This window comes from Triplophysa dalaica, chromosome 21 (genome assembly GCF_015846415.1).
Source record: "Triplophysa dalaica isolate WHDGS20190420 chromosome 21, ASM1584641v1, whole genome shotgun sequence".
NCBI lineage: Eukaryota > Metazoa > Chordata > Actinopteri > Cypriniformes > Nemacheilidae > Triplophysa > Triplophysa dalaica.
In genome coordinates this window covers 1,120,230-1,135,000 of record NC_079562.1, presented here as the reverse complement: position 1 = coordinate 1,135,000, position 14,771 = coordinate 1,120,230, and the positions used below count along the sequence as shown (strand labels likewise).

Genomic DNA, 14,771 nt, shown 5'->3' with positions numbered 1-14,771 from the left:
CACATTGTCCCAACGCTTGTAATGTAATTTGTCTCGACTAATCAGTAAAAGTATTAAAGTACAAGCGCTCTGTCAGACTGAGACTCCTTGAGATGGACCCATATCACACGCTATGAATTATTTATATATGCAAATCAAGAACTTCAACATGCACACACACACTAACTCACCCCCAAAAACAAGAAGAAACCCGTTCTGTTTTCTTTTCACTAATGTTGTCAACAGTTAATGTTTTGACTGCTGTGAAGTCGTCGGCTACGACAGAAATGTTGGCCATAATGTCTTTTGTAAAGTGAGAAATGATATCAGCCCACCACAAGATCTCAGTTTCAGACAGATGCGATCATCTTGCTCTGTGTGTGTACGCTTCACCGACCGCAACAAATGATCCTGGAGTGAAGATACACAGAGGTCTGATGCTGCTGATAAAAAGACACGCACCTGACTTCACAAATCAATATGATCAACTTCAGACCACACAAGCGTGTGTTTGGGTTCTCTTGACTGCTATCAGCGAAAAAAAACAAATACCTTCAACAGATGACAGACACACAGAGAACATTTAAACCTGACTAAAGAATAAGCGCTTGATAGTGCTCAGCGTCTGAACGTGTACACAAACAACAGCGTGTGGGACTTCATGTTTGAGTTTCCTGTGTGTAAACCGTAGAATAGTTACACACGAGAATGTCAACTTTCAGATGTTGAAATACTTCCGTCTTTCTCTGTCCGAGTAAACTTAGTTTAAAAGAGTTGACATAATTTACATGAAGTCACGGTTTCAAAGCATCGATCTGTTTGTTTTATCTATTTAATATGCAAATGTCTGCCTCAACCATCCAGCGAGTTTGGGTGGAGCTATTTGTTTGCTGAACCAATGGAAGACGAGGCGAGCGTTTGAGAAGCCGACACAATCTCACAGCAATGTTTTCCTTTTTAAATCGAGACTTATTCGCATGAATCAGACATTTTATATAAACTTTCTCCACATTTTTGATCAATTTACTTCTAAACTGCACATAGATATTCAGCCACAATCGTAAAATGTTTGGGATTTCCCCGGAGAAATACGCTTGGTCGCCGTTTTTCCAATTGGTCGAATTGATCGAAAACAAATGACACATTGCAGTTTGAAGAAAAGAACGTAGCAGTTTAATAATTCATATCAAGTTCTTTACAAATGTTCACTGTTTACAGCAGTCATTCATAACACAAGCCCTTACACTTCTGAGATATGATCTTTCATCTCTTCATATAGAGATCAGATTATCATACTTAGAATTGAAAAACATCGTAAGCTTCCAGTAAACCTGCCAAAAATATTAAACAAGGCATGAAATCATCACATTTTCACGTGACGATCTCAAACATCTCGTCATTTCGCCCGCGTTACTGTGAACAAACAAACAAGGATTTGCATAAAGAACATAAACCTTCTGTTCATCAACCGTTAAGATTTACTGATGCTGAATTGTATTTCTGAATTGTTTTATGATCAAATTCTCATCGCTGTAATGCAGACAGATGTTTGTTTATTATTCTCGTTTTCATGACCGTAACATGACTTAAAAACACGATTTATGATCGATTGACTTTTTTTCTTGTGCATTAGAGTAATAAGAATTTGAGTAGAAAACATGCATTAGAGTCGCTGTCCTGTGGACCCGTGACTTTAGATTTCTATTGTTTCCTACAGAATCTATAGAATAATAGCGCAGTTTATTTGCAGTAGTAATCTCAACTAGTCCTGAACCCTGAATCCAGTTCAACTAACATGTTAAGTGTCTTAGTTTACAAAAAAAAACAATTAATTGGTGTACCTAACAAATCAAATTCATTGTCTGTGTGTGTGTTTGTGTGTGTGTGTGTGTGTGTCAGTCTCTCGCCCGTGGCGGCTGGTAGTACTGTTGAGTGGGTCGAGGGTGGTGAGAATGTCCGTCTCCTCCTCGTCTAAATTCTAGAGAATTCTCATAATAAACATCTTCATCTTCCTGCAGATCAGTTAGCAGGATGTTACTAATACGGCAAATACAGTTTCACATCACACACACAAAACACACACACACACACACACAAAACATGATTTCTTAACATTTCAAATGTTATGAATTTAAAATGATCAGTACAAATACACTTAAGCCCCCATTAATTATGTTATTATTCTGTATCTAATATAATATAATCCTTAAAGGGACAGTTCACCCAAAAATAAAAATACTTTCATCGTTTACTCACCTCTATGTCATTCCAAACCTGTCTGACTTTCTTTCTTCTGCAGAACACAAAGGAAGATTATTTAATGAACGTTGGTAACCAAACAACACTGAACCCCACCGACTTTCAACGTATGAACACAAAACCACGGAGACATTTCTCAAAATATCTTCTTTTGTGTTCCACAGAAGAAAGACTCTCATTCAGATTTACAACCAGATGAGAGAGAATAAATGATGACTGAATTTTAGGGTGAACTATCCCTTTAAGTACACGACATAAGCACTAAGTGACCTGTCGGGAGACCCGTTACTCAGTTGTTCATTACTTGATAAACACATTCCTTTTTATCTTTTCCAGTAATAAGCTACTTTTAAACAAAACCATGTTAAACATTTGTCTTCCACAATCACAAATTGAATAATAATAATAATACTGTTTCAAACTAGAGGAGACTCTCTCACAGTCTGGAGGAAAGTGAAGTAGTGTTTGTTACTCACCCATACGTCCTCATTTGGAGGTTTGATGTTGTGAAGCAGAACCTCCTCACAGTTGCCGTAGTCACTGAACACAACCACAGCCGTAGAGCCGGAGGGGTGGACCGCATCGATCCTCGCCCGATAAAACTACAGCAAACACACAATTCCTATCAATTATTGACCTGTTGAGCACGTCAAAGTCTGACTATTCAAGTTGACTCTTGAATCTTTCATGTTTTTCGTGTCATATATCAAACCCCCAGGTCTTATAGTGTCTTGAAAAAAGAAATCTGAAATGACTGCTATTTACTGACCTTGTTGTCTTCCCAGTAAAGCGCTAAGCACTGGTCACCAGCTCTCCAGTTCACATGACTGTTCGTGTCCGCCGGATCTCTCGGACCTTTGATCGGACCGGATCTTTTTTTGGGGGCGGAGTTATGCGTGTAGCTCTGTCTTGGGCCTGTGGACTGTGTTTTGATTGGACCGCTCCGTTTATGTTCCGTAACACCGTTGGCGAGGTGGACGTTTGAACCTCCGCCTCCTTTGAACTGACCCAATCCCCCTTCATCTGCGCAGTCTTTTTTCACAGCTGTGCCGCCCGATGCATCTTGGTTACGATCGAAGTAACCCGAACCGGGCCGGCCTTTCCTTCTGTTGTTGGGCTCATATCTACCTCTGGGGTCTGAGGCCGGCGCAGCAGAATTTGAGAACTTGGGTCCGTTTGTTTGCTTCTTTTTAAACGACGGAGCATCGGATCTTCCCGGGCCGTCCTGATCTCTCCATGCACCGTTACGAGATTCCTGCTGGAATCCCTTTGAGCCCTGATGGACGCTTCCGGAGGGACCCTGCTGTTCCCGGCACCGTCCTGAGGGGGTGGATGAGTTTATATGTGAACCTTTAGGATCTCGACTGTCGTTTCTCCATTGTTCCGCCCCTCGTCTTTCTGTTCTCTCTCCATCTCTTTCTTTCTGTGGTCCAGAGAGGGCAGAAGAGGGTGCCGAACTGGGTTTTGCAAAGTCTCCATCTTTTTGGAAGCGTGGAGGTCTGTCGTTTCTCTGCGAGCGTCCTTCATTCCGTGGTGGTTGTTGTCTGGAATGAGGGGCGTCTCTGAACATCTGATCAGATGTGTAGGTGAAGCTCATCTTGGCTTGATGGTCTTGTTGTGATGGCTGGTTCTTGGACTCTAAAGAGAGAAAAAGACAAAACTCTTAGGATTATTGCCAATTATCAATATTCTAGTTTTTTTTTACAACATTGGGTGTCAAAATGATATGTTTATGGGTGACAGACCACTCGAATAAAAATCACAATAAATCCACTGCAATATTCATAATGTTGTCATTTTACATCTTCAGCAATATAATCTAAATATATTGTGAACATGAGTATTTTCCTAAGTCCTAGTTAAAGCAAAGAAAGTATATCTTGAATCTGATTTATCCTGGCGTGCAGCGCTGGAGGAGAATAAAAAGAGAAATATCAAAAGGTAAAACCTAAAATGTTTTTCTTGAAATGACGGGTGTGCTGAGCTTCCTGGAGGACTAAACAACTCATGAAAAGCCAAACTCACAGACGTCATAGCACACTCCAACAGAAACGAGTATAATACTGAATATGAAAAGATCTGCGCTGGAAAACACATATCGGCTGTCTGTTTTCTCCTATAGCCATATGTCAGACAGAGCTTAGCGGCCTACGAGAGATTTATCTAAAGCTGACTAATAGAACGCTCTTCATTTCGGCCCGCCATCTGTGTAACTGCGGTTCTGAAGCCCGCTAACAATTCAACATGAGATGAGATTAAATATACCACCCGTACAGAAATGTACTGATACCTGGATTCATGCTTTTGTAACAGGAATAGAAAGAGAGCTTTATTGCTTTTGCGAGACTGCATACACTATGGAATGATGATTAAATTACCTCAAACGGTCATTTGTGACCCTGGACATCAAAACGAGTCTTAAGTAGCACGGGAATATTTTTAGTAAAAGACAAAAATCCATTACAGGGGTCAAATTCATAGATTTTTATTTTATGCCAAAAATCATTCAAATATTATATACAGATCATGTTCCATAAAGAAATTGTGTACATTTCCAACGTTAACTATATCAAAACTTTATTTTTGTGAGTGGATGGCCTGCTACAGTGCCTCTGATTAACAACTCCATATTTAGTTTTTTGCTCCCTCAGATTCCAGAGTTTTAAACTGTTGCATCTCCGCCAGATATTGTCCTATCCTTACAACCCATACATCCATAGAAAGCTTAATTATTCAATGATATTAAATATGAAAAATTACCCAAGTTTTGTTGTCCAGGATCATATTTGTTTGGTAAAACAGTGCAGATAAAAAGTGCATTCATTTTACCGTCAATAGAAAATGTTCCCATCTTTGACTCGAGGAAGTCGAAGAGTGTGCTGGGCGCTGATGGTCTTCCTCCAGCCTCCTCATCCTCACCCTGTCTCGAGCGTCCGCGTCCTCGACCTTTTCCTGGCACAAATCACTCATGTCAGATTGAAAAATGGGAAACACTCTAAAATAAGGTGCTATTTGTTAACAATTACATAATGTATTAGTTAAAATGAATTAACAATGAACAATACTAATGCAGCATTTATTAATGTTAGCTCATGTTATTTTCAACATTTACTTATACATTTTTTAAATCAAACGCACCATGAATTAACATGAACGACTGTATTGACATGAACTAACATTAACATGGATTCAAAGATACGGGAAAATTGCACAAAGGTGCACAAACTTGCACCTATTTAATGAGGTGGCTTATTCATATGAATTTGTACAAAAGTGAATCATATATTGATACAGAGGAATAATGAAGCTCCGCCCCTAAACATAATCATCACTGGCACAGATCGTACTAAAACAATAATATGATCGGCAGACAAATTTCATACAAAAAACTGTTGAATATGAAAACCGTAAATAAAGGGGTTCAAAAACTCACCTCGAGCAGGTGGACGGCTCTGCTCGGTCTCAGCCGTCATGATCTGGTTAGTTCCGGTGAGAAGAGAGTTGAGCGCCACCTCCACATCATTATTATTGTCCAGCAGGGCCTGTCTGGCCTCTTCTCTATGAAAACCCATTTCCATGAAGTCTCTAAGAGCTCGCTCGTCCACCTTCACAAAACAAGACACCTTTGATGATGAACTTCACATGTGCATCACAAGAATTCTGGTGCTGAGCAATAGTGAAGTCAATAACATTAATATTGTAAATGTCAGTCATCAGCCCACCGTTCATTCACAGAAAGCTTTTCTACAAGCATTACAGAGAAATAATCTCCCGTAAGAAGAAATTCTCAGAGACCTGAGATGTTTACTGGTCTAAAATAAGCAGAATTTGGACTAATAAAATCAGGAACCAAAAGAGAAACTTCTAGCATCAGTGAGATCAGACGCTGGGTGATGTCTGACTGACAGTCCACTTTCCAATTCATCTTAAATGCGTTCAGCTAATGTACGAGATAATGGAACAAAACACTGATAAAGAAGCAAAAATGTAATTTGGATTCTGGCAAACGTACAAATGTGTGTGTTTACTCCCTCTGGATGCTCTTTACTCCATTAAAGGGACAGTTCACCCAAAAATTCAGTCAAGACTTTTGCAAAACACCAGTGTTTGTCGTGATCTTCGCTTCCTACCAAATCCCTGTAAACTCCTTCTGATCTGTTCTCCGTCCACGGCTTCTCTTGCTCATCTCTCTTCCTCTGATAAACATCTCGGTTCTTATAGGTGGAACCTGGATTGACAAGATTTCCACCGGCGTTCCCTCCGCCACCAAACGTACGAGCCTGTCCAGATACCAAACAAGATGAGTCAGTAGAGTCCACAAATAAATAAAACTTCCAAGAACAGCCTGAAAATCAAAGACTTCATTAAATATTGAGGAACATTAAGTTCAGAGATGACCCGAGGACACGGTTACCAGAATCAACTCTCTCAATCAATAGAATTTATTAAAAGATTGAACTTTAATCACAGGGGATAAAAAATCATATTCATTCCAAAAAAAAAATGTTTTTGTATCGTGGGAAACCAAAATGTAAGTCTTGTGTATGTATGCGTGAGTTACTTCTCGTTCCATCTCACAGACTTAAAGACGACATACATGAAATGAATGCAAAATTCGCAGACAACCCCTCCTTTAAATGTTTATCAGATTCTTAGGGGGTGGGCTAATCTTTCATATCATCTTTGCACTTTATTTGCTTTGTTTTTCACAGTGAAATGACACGTGTTGACAAACCTCTTTACTCTTGGCCACCTCCGCGATGGCTGCCGTTCTCTGTTTGGCAAACTCATCGTTGTCTTCGGTGGTTTTGGTGGCGTTGGTGGTCTGAAGGGTTTTCCGCTGGTCTAGAGCTTTGGTGTCCACCTGCTCTTTTTGAGCACACTTCTGATGGGAAATGACATCAGAACACGTATACCAGTGAGACATGGTGTTGCACGCTCAAGTGACAAAGCAAAGAGTCTAATAAAATATATGAACCCGGGTCGCCCGCACATAAACATTTAACATGTTAAGGCACGTGCACAAATCCTGTTTTAAGAAAAATATCACAGAGTTATGTCTTTACCTGTCCTAACGGAACAAAAGGAGGTGGTCCACCCTCGGCGCTGACGTTCCTCCGGTTGTGTTTGTTGAGACTCTTTTAAAATAAGGAACATCTCATTAGGTTAGATGTTCGCTTTAGCTCTTCATTACAAACAACTGACACCAGAATAAAAATAGTAAAGTCAATTTTATCTATAAAGTGCTTTTTACAATGTTGTATTGTTTCATGGCAGCTTTACAGGAAGATAACAAAACAAAAAGAAAAAGCATAGAAAACAGTACAGTACATGGTGTAGAAAGAATAAGACCATTATAATAAAGCAATATTTATGGAATTTACTAGTGATGCACCGAAATTTCGTCTGCCGAAAAAATAGGACGAAATTATAGCCAAAATATCTGGCGCCTGTCATGTCAGTGCTCGTGCTCACTCCAGCTGTTGTCAAAGGACGATCATGTAAGCACGCCATAAAGACTGAAACTTTTAGCTTAAATATAACAAGGACAGCTCAAAACCAGAGGACAGAAAATGACACACCAGCTCTGTGTGATGCGCTTTGACTTGTGCGTGTTTTGAAGCCGAACTTTAAACGCAACAAACTCTTCAAATGTAAATGATCAGCGGAACGATCTGTCAGTAAGTCATGATGAAGCTCACGTGGACCGTCATCCGGCAGGTGCTGATATACCTGAAGCTTTAAAGCCTGTTTACATGAACAGACTCACTGCTCCTCTGTGTTCTGCCTGTTGTTTTTCTTTAAAATGATCAAGCAAAATATATAACTTGACTACTGTCATGCATTCAATAATTCCAGAATAATTCTAAAACTGCAATGTTTAGATGATTGGTAAATTAATTTATATTTGATTGTGTTGTTTTAAAATATGTTCTCCTTTTTTTGTGGTTTAAGTAATTATCACAATTAAATAAAAAATAAATCATTTTGGGGTTTGTTTTTCGGCCGGGTGTATCCTAAATATTCAGTATCCATTTCGGCCCACACATCTCATTTCGGTGCATTACTAGAATTAAGAGAATTCTGAGCTAATCTAACATGAGCAGTCTCCCAGTGAGAAAGCTAACACGGCCCAATGTCGAGGAACCAAAACTAAAGTAACTCGGGAGAAACAAGACTCAGCCGGGAGGACCAGTTCTCCTCTGACGCGTTACAGCTGCACTCTGTCAGTTTGATTAAAACTGACTGAGTAAATGTTTAGGATTAGTGAGGAGAGCTTATTAGTTGTAAATAAAACTGTCTTCGAGTTATCTGGTGTTCTGATATTATTAAACACAGATCATCTGTTGCAGATCTGCCATCACTGTTCAAACAGATGAAGAATGACAGATAGACACGGGGTCAGTGACTTCACTGAATGTTCGTCTATAAGAAAGTCAGATTCTGCACTTTTCTATCACTTTTACATTACAAGAGTATTTGAGGAGTGAAATCGTCTTATTCCAATTTTCATGACCATCATTCAACCTCTCGCTGACCTTAAACAGGCGGTATCTTTGCTGCGGTCTCTTTGAGACTTCACTAAATGACATCTGTGATGATTGGCTAAGCTCTTTGCGTGTGGACGGAGTAACAATGACACTGGGCTCTTAAAAGTCTTTGATGTGTAAATGTGTGCCGTCAAACGTATGATTTCGGTAAATGTTCTGGGAGCTTGGTGTTTTGAACATCAAAGTATGTCACTGCGCATCAAACGTTTTTCATGATACGCCTCGTTTTTTAAATATGCACACATAATATTCTACACATCTAATGAAGCGTAAAGGAAACCAGGCACCTCACCCTCTGCAACGCCCATTTCTCAATCATGTGATCCACCTCGCCTCCAAGAACGGCAATCTTGGAATCGTCCAACAGCAGGATTCCGTTCTTAACCGGGACGTTTCCCAGAAGCTTCACTTTGGTTCCAGGCGGAGTGTTCAGACTGTAAAGTGAAGCAGAAATCAGATCAATGTCGATTAAAAAATGAAAGGGGCAAATGACCAGTCGAAGCGTCGCTTGACAGTTTTCAAGCGATTCACACATAATGAAGTATTTTGTCCTCATTTGGTGCCTGTGACGACTTTCCCAAAAGTGGCGAGAGACTCAGCATTTTCTCATAATTGCGCTTCTCTGCTGCGGATGCCTCTATTTCCCGGCTGTCAATCTGCTCCCAGCTTCAGAACGTGCAGGGCATTCGCTGTAAACTGGGATTAAGAACTGCCTGTATGACTTTAATTAAAGATTAAAGAGGAATGGATCGAGCGAGCGAGAGAGAGAAAGAGAGAGAGTCTTATTCCCCTCACGAATGCTCTAATATCCTGAGGAGAGCCTCGGAACAGTGAATTTTCCAAAATGTGATTTTATTTCCTCAGCCGGGTCTCTCTGATCAGATCTTTATGTAATGCTGAGAACACACACAAGTCTCACTTTCTCAAGCCTCTCATTACAGACGTATTGGGACTTTGACTGGATACACGGCGCAACTGCGTTGTGTGAACACAGCAAAACTTTGCTTTTATTCGACAGTTTAAAAGGATAAAGGCACTGTTACCAAAACTAATGCCGTTAAAAACACCGTCTAATCCAAAAGCTCCTGTTACTGATCCGTACGGTTTCTGCTCTGACATCCAGCTTTTATTTGAAGGTTTCTTTACCGACCAAAAAATAAATAAATATCAATATGAATCATTTCATTTGACATCGTCTGAAGAAACAAACATCAATACAGATTCTGTGGAGTTGCTAGGGTGTTAGAAGTTTTAATTGTATATTGGCTTTTTACCTCTTATATTGGACCTGATCTTCTCTTTAATATAAAATTTGAATTAAAAGTCATGAAAAAATGTTGGTAAATATAATTATTAAACGTGTTTAAAGCATTAGAAACGTCAGATTCTGTGCGACTGAAGGAAGTTGACATGAACAGTGGACAGTTTCATTCTGTAAGATCAATGACAGGGATGGATGGAGAGAACGAAAAGAGAGACCGCTGGAATAAAAGGGGCTCTGTTCTTCAAACAGCGCGGCAGCCCGACAACACAAACTCCACCTGTAGCCGCTGGCCGATCGCCACGACGACGGCTGAAGCCCGCCAGAGCAGTAACGGAGACGAGGGATTGGTGGGGTTTCAGCCAATCGGGTGGTCTCAGATTGGGGTTAAAGGAAGGGGAGTAAGAGAAGAGGGCAGAACAGGTCACTTGGGTTTGAGCTGAGAGAAAAGCTTTACAAGACCACAGCGTGTCCGATTTCCACCTGAGAGCACAACATCAACCACACAAACACTTATTGCGTTACTCTCTCTAAAACATCAATCATTACATTACTTTCACATGACGCTCACTCTATACCACTTTTCTGATTTATTGAATTAACAAAAACTTTGCTTTCTATTTTTTGAGAATTTTTTTCCAAGTATTGATTAACTAACACTGTGTCTACACCGGACGCGACAGGCACGAAGCGACATGACAACCTGCTTGTTCTTAATGGGTTTGTTGTGCCGAGCCAAATCCGGGGTGGAAACATTTTTTTATTTATTTTGTTGCGTTGCGGCCGGTGTAGACACAGTGTAATGTATTCATGTTTAGAGGCGTGGAAATGCATTTTCAGATTTGAATTGAAGGATTATGAGGACACACGATTTTAGTGAAAGGAATGACGCACATTGATAACTTATTTACAATGAACGCTGCAATATTTCATGAAAAAAATAGGCAATGTAATTTTTTATTTCACTGGGCCTTTAAAATAAATTCTAAACCATCTAACAAGCGGCTCGAAATGCCCATTTAAAATAAAAACACTGTAGCAAAGCATAAATCAAGGCCGTCGCATTCTTGGTGGCAATGAAATCTTCACTTATTTTGTGCAATAAAACACTACTTTCCGCATTTCATTGTGACATTGATGAGTGAAAGAGTAAATGAAAAGAAGAAACATGAGCCTGGAATCAGACACGTAACTCCTCGACCCTGAAGCACTTCTACAGCATTTCAGAGCCAATGCCACAGTAAAACCCTTTCATGTGCCTCTCCGCTACATCACAACGTCCTTTAGTTTGTCTCAAGACAAATACAGGAGCTCTAATTACACTAAGACTTATGCTGGGTTCAACTCAACTCAACTCAACTCAACTTTATTTATATAGCGCTTTTTACAATTTTCATTGTTACAAAGCAGCTGTACATGAGACACATTTAATACAAGTATGAATTCTAAGTATGAGTTCACTTTTTATTACTCGCCGGAAAACTATTTTCAAGTGAGTGACGCGATCTAACAGATATTTTCAACCTTCGCGGAAGACGCTGCAATCGCGCCACCCGATTTGCATCATTCGCACTGCCTACTACGAGTTCCCATCTATACGCATCTGTGCATTGACTTTGTATGTAGTTTACTCATGCTAAACGCTTAATTCGCGTTTGGTGTGAACCCAGTGTTATGATGAATCAAACCCAAACAATCTGGACCACTTAACTGTGTCAGACGGGCCAAGACATTACAATAACAAAACCGTCCAGCCGATTGTTTAAACAAATACATAAACAAATACAACTGTGTTCGTTTAGTTCAATGTTTGAAGGTCATGCTCTGCAACGACGGGTCACACACCTGATTTTGGACAGCTGTTTAAACTCAAGGCCGGCGCAGGTCACGTGGCCATCCGTCATCTGCACACGAAGCAATCTGGGTGCCGCCTGAGACTCCTCGTGATCTTTAGGAGCTGAAACATTACGAATCTTCTGCACCTGAAGAACACAGGGACCCTCCAGCTGGGACAGAGAGAGAGACAGTTACCAGACCGTCTTGACTCCAAGGAGCAATATTTCTTTCTGGTTCTACAAGGATTTTCCTTTACGGACAAATAAAAAAGCTGAATCTGCACCTGTTTCTCGGCAGATATGCACAGCATGAGCAGAAGAATGTGGACAGACCCTTCTTATGAGCGGTTTGGCTATTCTTATCTCACATTTGTTGTGGGCTTTGTGCAGGACAGTCAGGTTGTCCCACAGCATACTTCATTGTGTGCACATGGGCATTCTCATGGTAGAACAGACATGAGTTCCTCCCCAAACCGTTAAATAGCAAGTACACGGTGCTCTTAAACATCACTGTTGGGCGTTTCTAATTAGTTCTGACTGAAATAGCCAAACCTGCTCAATAGAGGGGGCGTGGTCATGCTATTGTAGCTTCCAGTAAAGAACATTAGGCAAGGTTTGGTAAATAACACATATTACTGGTTCATTCGCAACATGAACTATGATGTCCTTCCATTGGAGTCGTATTAGAATTTATTTAACACTAGCGTCATCTTGTGGCCGTCAACCGCAAGTGCATACACTGGGTGTATTAATAACTTGCAGTTTGAATCTATGTGGTGATGGATTTGCAGTGTCCACATGAACGGCTTACCTTCTCTACCCGGCCGCTGTTGATGTCCGCAGGCAGGAAACTCTTTCCTATGGGTCTCAGATCACTCTGTGAATTATATAAAGCGTTATTATGAACACCGTGTTCATCAAGGTGAACCAGCTTCTGTGTAGAGCCAACACCCATGACACGAGACAGAAAGGCCAAAGAAAGTTCAACATGAAACTTGGAATGTTCTGGGTTCTATTATACAAACATGGGGCAAGGCACAATACCAGAGTAAACATTCAAGTACACAAAAAAACTAAAATATTCACACGAGTATCATGTTAACGTGAGACCAGTGTGACAAAATGATTTATTTTTTATAGGGCGTGTCTAAGAAAATAGACTATAAATTCATCTACCTTAAACATCAATCCCACTGATAAAGGATGAACTTGAACATGAAAGGTACATAACACAAGGTTTCTACAAAATAATGTCCTGTGTTTTTACATTTCTGCTTTTGAAGTCTGCAGAATGTCTGCAAATGTCGTACGACAGACCCCTGAACATTCCAAACCGCCCCAAAGACAAACTTACATTTAGTGCTACTTGGATGATATGAGCAGGTGATGCTTTCTCAGTGTCTGTGGGACCTTTACACTCCTCGATTCCTTCATCTGTCAGGTACCTGAGAATACATTGACATTTTACGTTTAGGCATTTCGACCGGCGCTTTAATCCAAAGTGACCTACAAAAAATCAGGTGATAAGAGAGTGGTCATATTTAATCCCATTATTTCTGAGTCATGTGCCACAGCAATACCAGGGTTTGTCCACATGGCATTTTCAACATACCATAAACATACCATTGTACATGGATATTTAAAGCAGACTTATTATTAGCATTAATTATTTGGGTTTAAGGTTTATGGAGAAGTGTATATCTGAGCCAGTGCTGTAAATATTTAAGCAGGAATTCAGCATGTGGTTTATATAAACATGGGGCAGTCTTGACAGATTCCCTCTAAACTGTCAGAAACTTAACAGCTGATGTAGGAAAAAATGAACTATAACACAAACAACAATATGACAATGAAATATTTCAATAACTTTAGATTTAATAATGGTGTGCTATTCATTTAGCCGCTAACAGCAACAAACACGTTTAAATCCACAACAAGCACACACTTTGAAAATGACACAAAATGTGCGTTCATGCGTAAACTGGGGGGAAATACTTCTTAAAAACGATATCTTTTATTATGTGATGAAGTAAACTGATGTAAACATTAGCTAGCATGACTAGCATGCTAACAGCAGACAGTGTGCCGTCAGTGCGCGTGAATGACTCACCAGCCCTCATGAACGAGCGCTGAGCGCAGGTCACACATCTTCACGTGTACTGATGGAGGATCATATAAATCACCGTGTCAGATATCGCATCGTGTATCGTTCACGTTTTTATTCCGCACGGTTAGCCGATACTGTACCGCTACTGCTGACATAAAGACCGATGACGTGACGCGCAAACTTCTGACACGTCACAGGTCGAAACTAGCTGACGTAGAACTCGAAAATCACAATCCCTTTTTTTAGTAAGGAGTTTTTGCCATTTTCATTTTTCTAAATAATATAATATGTAAATTATGAGTCGTATATGTAAATTCGAATATCATACACATACAAGTAGTATTAACGGACATGAAGATATGAAAACTAGAGTTGTAAATAATACATAAGACTAGTCTTAGAAGTTACTTAATATTGTCTTTTTACAAAGCTTATCACTTAAGAGTAAAAAAAATAAGAGTGAATTCCAAATTGTCAATTGAAGTGTATTTTTGCCTGTTTTTTGTTGAATTTCAACAAAATCAAAGCTAAGGAGTGACTAGTAATTCATCAGCGTGAAAGACTGACAGCATAATACATGAAAACCGTAATATAACTCAAGGTTATCACATAAAAAATATTTTGAACTGTTCCTTAATACATGTACAAATATTACTGCTGTATTGCTTAAAAGTGAAAAATGAACTTATTCATATTATTGTTCGAAAAATCACTTGAAGAGATTCAGGGTAATGTTCAAAAAGTTTATTCTTGCAAGGAGCAACAAGGCGAGAAAAAGC

General features: G+C 39.8%; 1 protein-coding gene across 6 annotated transcripts; it reads right to left on the bottom strand.

The window, feature by feature from the left end:
* Positions 1 to 1,129: 1,129 nt before the first annotated feature.
* tdrd3 (tudor domain containing 3) lies at positions 1,130 to 14,172 on the bottom strand. Of its 6 annotated transcripts, none has more exons than XM_056735013.1 (14): positions 13,996 to 14,172; positions 13,240 to 13,330; positions 12,697 to 12,762; positions 11,896 to 12,056; positions 9,082 to 9,223; positions 7,305 to 7,376; positions 6,974 to 7,123; positions 6,369 to 6,518; positions 5,672 to 5,843; positions 5,068 to 5,190; positions 3,008 to 3,876; positions 2,715 to 2,840; positions 2,236 to 2,272; positions 1,130 to 2,016 (listed from the first exon to the last, which is right to left on the bottom strand). In XM_056735013.1, the coding sequence occupies exons 1-13, from the start codon at positions 14,031 to 14,033 to the stop codon at positions 2,243 to 2,245; spliced, it is 2,190 nt and encodes a 729-aa protein (XP_056590991.1). In that variant the 5' UTR covers positions 14,034 to 14,172; the 3' UTR covers positions 1,130 to 2,016; positions 2,236 to 2,242. The 6 variants fall into 6 exon arrangements, with proteins under 6 accessions (XP_056590991.1, XP_056590992.1, XP_056590987.1 ...); XM_056735012.1 differs by having other exon boundaries at positions 1,856 to 1,991; XM_056735014.1 differs by lacking the exon at positions 2,236 to 2,272.
* Between the last annotated feature and the right edge of the window lie 599 nt (positions 14,173 to 14,771).